This window comes from Nuphar pumila, chromosome 10 (genome assembly GCF_984573655.1).
Source record: "Nuphar pumila chromosome 10, dmNupPumi1.hap1.1, whole genome shotgun sequence".
NCBI lineage: Eukaryota > Viridiplantae > Streptophyta > Magnoliopsida > Nymphaeales > Nymphaeaceae > Nuphar > Nuphar pumila.
This window is the reverse complement of record NC_143258.1, coordinates 113,229,379-113,240,117: the sequence shown is the minus strand read 5'-3', so window position 1 is coordinate 113,240,117 and position 10,739 is coordinate 113,229,379. Positions and strand designations below refer to the sequence as shown.

Below are 10,739 nucleotides of genomic sequence, written 5' to 3'. Positions count from 1 at the left end.
CTGGGGTTAATGCTAGGTTAGAATTATGGAGGCAGACATTAAAAGCAAGAGGTTTTAAGTTGAGTAAGAGTAAGACAGAATATATGGAATGTCGGTTTAGTAAGCAACAAAGTAGTGATGGGAGTGTAGTGAAGCTTGGTGAGAAAGAAATACCGGTGGATGACTGTTTCAAATATTTGGGATCTATCATTCAAAAGTATGGAGAAATTGATGGAGATGTAAATCATAGGATAAAGGTTGGGTGGATGAAATGAAAAAGTGCAACTGGAGTGTTGTGCGATCGTAAAATGTCATTGCGGTTGAAGGAAAAGTTTTATAGGACAACAATTAGGCTCGCTTTACTATATGGTACAAAATATTGGGCTGCCAAGAGACATCATATTCAAAAAATGAGTGTAGCTGAGATGCATATGCTTAGATGGATGTGTGGAAATACAATAAAAGATAAGATTTGAAACGAAGACATACATAAGAAGGTAGGTGTTGCATCCATTGAAAATAAGATACGAGAAAATCGTTTACGGTGGTTTGGACATATTCGGCGAAGGCCTAATGATGCTCCAATTAGAAGGATGGAGAAATGAGAAAATATATTAGTTAAAAGAGGTCGGGGTAGGCCTAAGAAGACTTGGATGGAGATGATAGGAAAGGATATGAATGCTTTGAACCTCACTGAGGACATGGCATTGGATATATATGATTGGAGAAGGATTCATGTGAAAGACCCAGAATGTTTTTTTTTTTGTTCATATCACCGACCCCAATTGTTTTGGGATGAACACATAGTTGTTGTTGGTTAATCACTCAGTGCACTTTATATACATGTATGTGATTGAGAAAGTGACACGAAACATTGAGCTAACAATCGCTTTTCAACAAAAAGGTATGAGGGCTTAACCTCTAATACAGTGAAAAGCCTCAATTTGTGGATTATCCTCATATGTGAGGAACCCCTAATGTCTTCTATTGACAGGTTTAGTCTCCTGCTAATGAAACTTTATCAAGCATTGATGTGCCTAAAGTAAAAGAGAAGCTAAGTAAACTTAAGAGTTATGGTTTTGATATTTTTGCTAACGGCATGCTTTTAGATTTGATGAGCATTTGAATCCAGTTATATATAAAAATCTGGATTCAATATGAGCTTTTCATCATCTAAGTCTAAATCTGAATCCATTCAATCAATATCTGATTAGTTAGCTATAGTATTGACCACATCCTGTCCGAATTCAAACCGTTAACCACACCATCTACTATCTCACTTGATTCCCTTTATCTTCAAACCTAATCCTACTGTGATTAGAATTTCATGGCCACTGAAACATCAGAAATCGGGTAGAGACGCCTGACAATTCCCTTCCATGGGGCGCCGCATGTGCTGGAAACTCATTAGATTGCAGGCTACCTAATTTAAGCTCAATCATTTCTAAAATAAAATGAAAATAAAAAACAGGGTAAAGGTATAGGAAATTTTCAAACACCCACCAGGTCTTTCAGTCTAATTCATATGCTAACCAAACTTTCAAGGCTTTAAATTTTCCACCAAAGGCATTACTTGGGTTAAGCAAATGACCTCCAGATTAGTCGCCATCCGAAATTACCACTAATTGCCTATTAAAATGACCAAATCTATCAACACAATTTTATGATGAGCGGTTCATGCTGTGCGTGTGTTTGGGGCACCAATTTACTTCCATCTAAACTTGCATGTTTCTGCGGGGTTGGGTATTAAACGTGATCACATAATCTGTGATGAAAACCTTCACCGAGCTTAGATCTAATTAGCTAATTGGATTAACTGAATATGAAGATGGTTTCAAATCTATAGCTGGATTCAGGTTTGGAAAAAACTATGAATAAAAAGGAACCTAAAACCAAATTTTATTAATTATGGTTAATGTTCTCGTGAGAGGACACGCAAAAACACAGCACCGAGCTTGCCATGATGCACCTCTAGGCAATAATTTCTTAACAAAAGAATCACAAATATCCAACAATGTTCACATAGATGACATGATTTACATGTAAACAGTACCCCTTATCCTATTAAAATGAGGGAATTTTCCTCACACGAATGCACATCTCCTTCCTTTCTCGTACTTTTTTTTGTACACAAAAGAATACGTGGTGATGTTTAGAAATGCACTCAAACACCAGCAGACCATACACGGCGCAAGAGATCATACCTCGTGAACATGATGCTATTACCATCCACACTGTTTTGTTTCCCGTTGCTGTCCGAAGGAGAACAAGGAGAACGAGGCACATTCTCTATTATGCAAGCAAGCGGATCGTCCAGCTCATCAAGTTCTTCATCGCTAGTATGCCCTTTCCTTTGGATCATGGATGCACTTCTCCCCATTGGCACTTGCTTCACTATGTCAGATGCTTTTTCTGCTATGCAAGTGGATGGGGGTGTCCAATACACTACAGGAGAAGCAGTGCATGGGAAGCTGCTGATAAAGTCCTTATCTGAAGATCGCCGCTCGACAACACCCTGTATATGGCCGTTAATGAGAAGGAACACAAATTAGTTCAAGTATCAATAGATCAAATTTACTAGGAATCCTGAGACCATTTACAGGCTAACCATAAAATCCATTACCATTCACTCATTTCTTGACCAATTAAAACATTTTGCTGTTGTCCCACCAAGTAAAAAAAAAACTAGTACAAAAGCTTGAGCATCGGCAACTGATGCAAATAATAGTACGAAATAGTAACATATCCAGATTAACTTAAAAAGAGAAATAGAAACTCAATTGATTCAGCACTACAATTGCCATTCTGAATATATATATATATATATATATATATATATATATATATATATATATATATATATATATATATATATATAATCGGAGTGAATAGCTTATACATGGACACAATGAAGATGAACAATCATACCTCAGAATTCAACACTTCTAAAAGAATTCCTGGGACAGGATCTGGACAAAATTCATCAGCAGTAAAGTTGCAAAGTACTCGCTTCAACAGGCACAGTCCGAACATAGGACAAACCTTCAAAAAAAGTTGAGCACCAAAAAAATTTAGTTAAGGAAACATGACTTTTGAAAGTAAATGCAATACCCCTACCAAACTTTTCCAAGTCCCAAAAGAACCTAAGAGGTCTTCGAGGTTAACAGACACTAAACATCAAAGATTTGGCACTTATGTTTTTTTTTCTAGCGCCAAGATAATCATGTGGCTGAACTCCTAAAAGTAAGCTCCAGAAAATAGTAATACAATAAAATAGTTGTTCATTCCAACCTCTTTTCTAATAGCTTTGTCCATAAGCATATCCTTGGGGAGCATCAGAAGATCACTCAAGGCATTAAGGAGAGGGAAAGATTTTGATCCTTCATTGTCACCTTTTCTGTCATCATCACCTACATCGATCTCATCTTCTTTATGAGAATCATCAGCATCCATGCCAAAAAGGTCTGACAGCCACCTAGACCAATGCCCTACCTGCACAACAGTTCCAATTTTCACTTACAGGTCCTTTACTAGATACAGTATAGTAATTCGATTCATCCGGCCCATCTCAACCGTGATGAGTCAGAAGGTTTTTTCAGGGAACCATGGCCCGAAATAATTGAGATCCTCGTATATGACACATCTGATACACCTAGGAACTTGGGAGTATCAGACAATTCAAGCTGTAGAAGTTTCTTGCATTCCAGGTAATTCAAGCTGCAGAAGTTGCATCATGTATAACTAAGATGATATCCTGATATTGAAGTTTTCAACTCATCGCTTGGATGACATGGAGAATGAGATAACTTGGTTTATTAGCTAATTTATCTAACAGGAGATGACTTCCAAATGGTAACCTTAATAAGCAACTCTTTTCAAGAGAATGGCTGGCCAATCTGGCAATCATGAAATTTCACAGTGATTCTTCTACGCAAACCTTAATAGTTCCAAGAAGAAACTCTGAAAGAATGTTAAAAATTCCTCATATCATAAATGTGAGAACATTGCCAAGTGCCTGCCATAAGAAAAACTGGCTGGCCAGTCTGGCAATCATGAGACAACCCAATATTTTTAAAGTTTTATCATACATACAGCATTTTTCAGTTGTGCGCCAGAACCAAAGCTCAAGTCTCCAGCCGGAATTGGCAGAACTTTGGAGTCGGTGATAGGATCAGACACCGGATCAGTTGGAATCTCATGCTCTGATTGACGTAAAATAGCATTAAACATGGAAACATCTAATCTGGCCACACATTGTTCCATGACCTGTCAAAAGGCAGAAGAAGGGTCAAGAACCAGGCATACAACATGGCCATCCATCCATTTCCATTCACCCTGAGATGCATGTCAAGTTCATGCTTCATAAATTATTGATATCTTAGGCCTATCATATATTTTTTTTCTTACAAAAACCCAAATTAATTTTTGCACACATGGAACTTCATTTCAGCAACAATAAAATGATGTCAAACAGCAAACTTGATCTACGAAGAAAAGGTGGTGCTAATCAATGAATTAGTTACCATTCTTGCCAACACAGGCAAGCAGCCACATTCATGGCCTGCTGCTCGAACAGGACACAGCCTTTGACAAGCATCAAAGAAAGCCTGCTTCCATAGATCTATTGAAAAGCTACCCTGTTGCTGGTCTCCCAAAGCAGGTCCTTGCAGCTTCATGCAGTCCTTTGAATTGTGTAATCTCTGTTCTAGAGGCTGCATATGTGGAGTTAAGGTCTGCAAGAATTGCATTATTGTCAGTAAATAAGCTCAAACTGCATGAAACTAATATGTTGTGTCAGATGATTCTGTTAGAATGTGCAAAAGCAACATAAGATAAACTTAACCTGCCACCAGACTGATTCGACAATACGGGAAAAAATCCAGGATTCAATCTTTTCTAATGCAGAAGTAAATGTGCTAGTCTCTTGCCAATCGACCAGAAACTGTGTGAAGCCAAGCTTTTTCCCTAGTCTGTTGCCATTGCCCTTCCAACTCAGAGGAGATGACTTTCTTTCCCCTCTTCTCACACCACCATTTGCTTCAATGACCCGCCCAGTTAGACTTGAATTATGCAAGCTACCAAAAGCTTGAGAAATAATCTCCCTCAGAATTACAGTGTTTGACAACCAAAAAGTTAACCTGGAAAATTAAAAGGGGAATTAGCACTGCAGAAAACAAAATAGACTCAAAATAGTTACATTCAGCTTAGAATTATATCCATCCTTCTACCTTGGGACGTCATTGCCACAGGCCTTTGCAATCAAAACAAGCCCCGAAACTGCACTTTTGGCAACAGTACCCCTGCTATCTGGACTCCAATACTTGCAAGCATGGATATACAGCCTTGACAGGCGTCTAGCTGGAGCATGAACCTTATGTGCTGAACTCCCATGCTCAGCAACAACAGCATAAAGTGCAACTTCCAGAGCAGCAGTTTCTCTCAGCTCCTCTTCAAGCTTTTCAATCTTCAGTTGCATTTCTTGAATCTTCTGCAAATGGTTAGCATTGCATATAACCTTTTTGTCATCCAAGGTATGGTCTTCCACATCATTGACTTCATCATCCGTTCCAATACTTGCAGTGGCACTTGGTTCATCATCAAAGACATCTGTTTCCTTCACTTCCTCGGACTGCTTGTCGTCAGATCCCGATTGCTCAGATGAAGACTTGGTTGAAGACTTTGTACTCTTTGGCTGATTATCAGAATGAAGCTTAGACTTTGCACCTGAAGCTCCTTTGTTGCTTTTTGAAGCTTTCTTTGGAGCACCCCTCACAGATCTAGGTTTAGATTTATTTTCTTGTTGATCTGAACATGCTCTTGATACACGGGGACACCCTTCTGCAGCATTACTCTTAACTAACTTTGCAGAGGATTTTGAGTTCTTGTCAGCAGGGCGGTCTTTGATAACCTGAATTCCTCCTTCATGTGATGATACTGAATCTCGTCCTGGCTCAAAGTCAGACCCATCTTCCTTGCTTGCTCCATGATCTTTCGTAACAAAACGCTTATTGTTTTCTCTTGCACCTTTTTCCCCATCACTTGAGCATTCTTCTTTCATATCATCATTCTGATTGACACTCATTTCATGAGAGCTTGTACCTCCTACAGCCCCTTCAGAACTGTTTAACGCATCCACAGAATCAAGAGCTATGTCCTCATAAACTTCAGATAGATCTGACTCTGCAATTGCATCACGTGCTTTGACACTTGATCCTAATTTTGAATTTGCCATTGCAGATCTTTTCTCTTTGTCATTTACACTTTTCAGCTCAAACTCCAGATATCATCTCTGTGGCACTACTTAAGTACATGAGATTCCATCTGTTCCTCACAATTTCAAAGTAGCCAAAATTATTCAAGACATCCACCAAAGATGCGGGACACACGTATGTATTCAAGATCATATTCCAGTTTCCATATGTTAGCTAATGCATCATTGCATAATTAATAGCGCCTCTAGCCATTGAAGGCTGATTGAATAGGTTTGAACTAGTTCATATTATGTCATCATTAGACCACTTGCGATAATCAAGTCAATATATGGAAAATAAAATTCATTACCTGAGAAGGCATATGTAATGCAAGAAATACTACAGTGAAGGAAAAAAGTGGCATGATAATTTACACTTTTTTAAACTGAGTAAAACCGCTGATTGTCCTCAACGCATAGGTCAAAGTATTTTCGACGTTCATTCATCAAGACAGATAAAAGCATATATCTCAAAATGGTCCGGAAAACAAATACAATATCTTGCAAAAGACTCACTACTTAAGCCAGCAACATCAATACAGTTGACTTCCTCAAAAGACATGTTTGAATTATAATAAGAGAAAGAAAAAAGTCAAAGAGAACTCAACAAACAACATAAAAGAGAAAAATAATAATGGCTCTGTTTTGTCATACACACCAAGAAATTCATTCAGCAAAAAATGGAATATGTCGGATGGCAAACAGGCTCCTCCTAATAGAAAGACAAACAGCGAGAAAGAAAAGTCTTCTGATATTGAAACACTTATACCAAGTCAATCCTGCAAGATCTAGTCAATGATGAAAGCACCAAGAACAATTGTGCTATGCAGCAGATTATCATAAAATATTAATCTTTCTATCCACCCATCTTTTTATCATTTCCCATTTCTAATAAAGTCAACATTGAAGGTAGGATCTCACTGTCTGTTTACATAGTCTTCCTCAACTCATATATCATAAGTCCATGATGACAATTACATCATGTAACAGAAATGCCCCCAAGGGCAGCTGTAAGGGTAATTGATAAAGTGCATCATCAGTGCACTTTACAGACACATGTACATTGTCCCATCACTTGGAGACTCTAGCCAATCATCAATAACAACTGCATAACAAGTTGATATTTCTGAAAATGAGTTCCTTAGAAAACAGTGTTTGTTGCTGTATGCACATGGATGGTGAAGAAACTGAAAATGCAATGCACAGATAGTTGCAGCTGCTTCTTTTGAATCCTCAAGCATCAGTAGAAAGATATGAGCGATTCTCCAATTCTATTCCATCAAAAAAAAAAAAATCTCAACAAAACCAACAGTAAAAGAGTGTATGAAATTGGTTCAAATGAGATAGCTGGATGGGTAGAGTTGCATTATCATAACCAAGTGGCCTTGGATTTGAATGCCATGGGGCCATCCCCAGATTGACACAAGTGAGAGAGAGAGAGTATACATAATAGAAAGTAGAAACCATCAAGGCCCATACTAAAGTCAAGTAAGCAACAGAAACAATAACAGTAGTCATTTTAAGAAACATAAATGCCATGTTCAAAAGTGAGAGAATGTGTAGGAGTTCGATTCTTTTCTGGTGCTTCTCTATGACAATAAAAGAAAGCCAAATAGAACATTGAGAAAGCTTGTGTATCACCAGTCATCACAAGAAGAGATATCAACTTCAGCATTTACACTCTGGAAGGAATCAAGATCTAGTAAAAATGATACAGTTTTTCTGGTCGAATTCAAACAAAACATTCACAAACATAAACTTCTAGTTTGGTACCATAATCAAGTAATTGCATTCAGAAGATCCTAATAAGTTCCAGAAGTTCTCTTTCATGCAGTTTTGTGCTTCAGAAGGTTGAGATGATGAAATAATGGTGGAAGAAAACAATGTGAGCAAGGGATAAGATGAGTCATCAATCAAGCGTCTGCCTGCCTGCGAGGTCACAGGTGTTCACATTCTAAGGTTGACCAGTAAACAGATACATTGACAAAACAAGAGAGAATGAACAGCCTTGAAAGAGAAAAACCCAAAATTCATTATTTTGAAATAGAAAAGGTTTTCTGGGAAGTAGAGAGATGAAGGAAATAAGGACCCAGAAAATTCTGGAGAAGACTTTAAAGCATTCAACATGTCCTTTCTTCTAGCAGTTTTTTCTTATTGACAAGCAAACATTAGACATACATTTACATGGACTCTATGATGCCATGAATGAACTTTCATCCCTCCACCCTGTTGTGCTCTTACATAAAGCCAGGAGAGGATTAATGCATGCTTCCTTTGCAAAAAGGACATAGCATGTTATGATTCTTGCATGTCGATTAAAACAAGAATCACCAAACAGATTGACAGAAATAGATCCCGTTACTCTGCCTGCTCTCTCTAATCCTCATATTCTTAGCGAGACATGATCAGATTTTCCTCTCAAATATACTCGTGAATTTCCCAAAGAAAAACGAAAAAGAATGAGAAAAATAAAGGTCCAAATTGCTGTAACAGTTCGTTTTACTATCAGTAAAATTTGTTAGTTGTCAGTTGGAAGTCATCTATGGCTTATTTTCCTAATTAGATCTCCAGTATATTTTCATTCATGACAGCTTATTTCCACTAGATGCACATGTACAAACAACGTGAAGTAGGAATGATAGAGCTTGAAAAGACCAAAGAGGCCTAAGCTTCCACCAAAAGAAAGAAAGAGAAGAAGAAATAACGGAGACAACCAAGAAACATATATTAAACATAAAAATTGCAAAAATTTCTCTCAAAAGAGCAACAAAAAGAGTCCAAAAAACAGAATAATTTCCAAATAATCAGAACAAGCATAAAAAACCAAATCAAGTCTACTCAATTACTTAAAGTTCTAGGTAATGAAATGAAAAAAAAATGAGAAAATTAACTAAATTAAAACTGAATTTAGAAATAACTCCAAATCACCAATAACCTAACGAAAGATCAGAGATCTAACAATGCAGAGGGATACATCTGCAATTGTAGGCAAAACCGAGTCAAAATGTATATATTCCTCCTCCCTAGCTTAAATTCACTGAGAAATCCATATAATCAAAGTTTTTAAAAAAAAAAGTAAGGCCGGATCTACAAAATACTTCATTTCTATCACTGAGTTAAAGGCCATAGGATCCAAAATCGAAACACATCACATCAAGAATTGCACCAATTCTATCTCATTTTGCACCTACTCCATCCAAATTCCTCAAGTACATTCACATAGTACAAAACCTAGTTCCACAGAAACAGAGCCGAAATCAAGAGATCTTACAGCAAATAGAGGTAGAATCCATTGCATGTGGGAAAAAAAAACGGTCAAGCAAGAATCCAAACAGCAGAAAAACTGTTCGAATTCAAAATCAAACACCCTATTTTACCATGTGCAAGCGCCAAAATTTCATATTCTACATCAAGCAGCGAGTAGAACTAGAGTCTGAATCCATCGCATCTGGCAAAAACAAAAAAAAAAACAAAGCGACCAAGCGAGAAACAAGAGCAAAAAGAGAGCAACACGTAACCAGTTCGAGCTCAGGATCAAACAATAAAATTGCTATGTAGAAGCGTCAAAAATGCATATTCTACTACGACAATCAGAGAGATGGAAGTAGAATCCACCGCATGCAGTAAACGATCAAGCAAGAAGAGAACAACAGAGAAAACAGTTCCAACTCAAGATCAAAGACCAAATTTTACGGTGCAGAAGCGCCAAAAATCGCCGATCGTTCTCCGCTTCTCTAGGCACGGCAGCTTCGAAGTGTTGCAGCCGACAGACCCCTAATACGCCGTGAACGAGCTTTTTTTTGAGATCGGGAAAACGAAAGATCCAAGGAAAACGAACGAAAAAAAGAGAGTGCGGACAGAAAGTTCCAAGGCGGTTAAAAGGATAGACTGCAGAAGCAGAGAGAGAGAGAGAGAGATCGCCTTTTACCTTCTCCACTGTCGGGATCTGAGGGCTCCCGTTAATCGGATTTAATTATTGAGGGGAGGTCCGCCATGTGAACTCTCTCTCTCACTCTCTTACTGAGAAACAGAGAGTTGCCAGCGGAACTCAGAAGGCGTGTCAGCTTTTATAGGTGGGAGTGGGACTCAGCCCCGTACGACCGGTCATCGGGGCTACTAATGGTGACCGGGTAATCTGTCGGTGCGGAAGGTTGACGATATTTTACGAAAATACCCTTCATTTCGGAACTCAATTACGCGTTAAAATATATTTTTATTAAAATAATGCTCCACAAATGCCAGCTTATCCTGACGTTGGACATAAATAAGTGCATGAGAAAGGGAAGCGTTACGTAGCTAGGCTCAACAAAAAGCATTGGAAGAATCTATCTTCTTTGTTTTTTTATCAGCACCCGCTACTTTTTACAAATTATTTTGGGCCACACCCCCAGTTCGCTTTGATCCTTCATCTTGTTTGCCGACAACGAGATATCTAATAATCATCATGGTGGGAAAGTATCATACTGGTGCAAGTGAGCCCTAGTTTTTTCTGCTATCAACCACCTTTTAA

General features: G+C 38.1%; 1 protein-coding gene across 3 annotated transcripts; it reads right to left on the bottom strand.

Annotated features, from left to right (window-relative positions):
- Positions 1-1,934: 1,934 nt before the first annotated feature.
- Positions 1,935-10,272, bottom strand: LOC149827963 (uncharacterized). 3 transcript variants are annotated; one of them, XM_090019758.1, is made up of 8 exons: positions 10,158-10,272; positions 5,208-6,300; positions 4,823-5,117; positions 4,503-4,712; positions 4,072-4,245; positions 3,271-3,471; positions 2,908-3,021; positions 1,935-2,494 (listed from the first exon to the last, which is right to left on the bottom strand). In XM_090019758.1, the coding sequence occupies exons 2-8, from the start codon at positions 6,209-6,211 to the stop codon at positions 2,144-2,146; spliced, it is 2,349 nt and encodes a 782-aa protein (XP_089875884.1). In that variant the 5' UTR covers positions 6,212-6,300; positions 10,158-10,272; the 3' UTR covers positions 1,935-2,143. The 3 variants fall into 3 exon arrangements, with proteins under 3 accessions (XP_089875884.1, XP_089875885.1, XP_089875886.1); XM_090019759.1 differs by lacking the exon at positions 10,158-10,272 and adding an exon at positions 9,923-10,123; XM_090019760.1 differs by lacking the exon at positions 10,158-10,272 and having other exon boundaries at positions 5,208-6,348.
- Between the last annotated feature and the right edge of the window lie 467 nt (positions 10,273-10,739).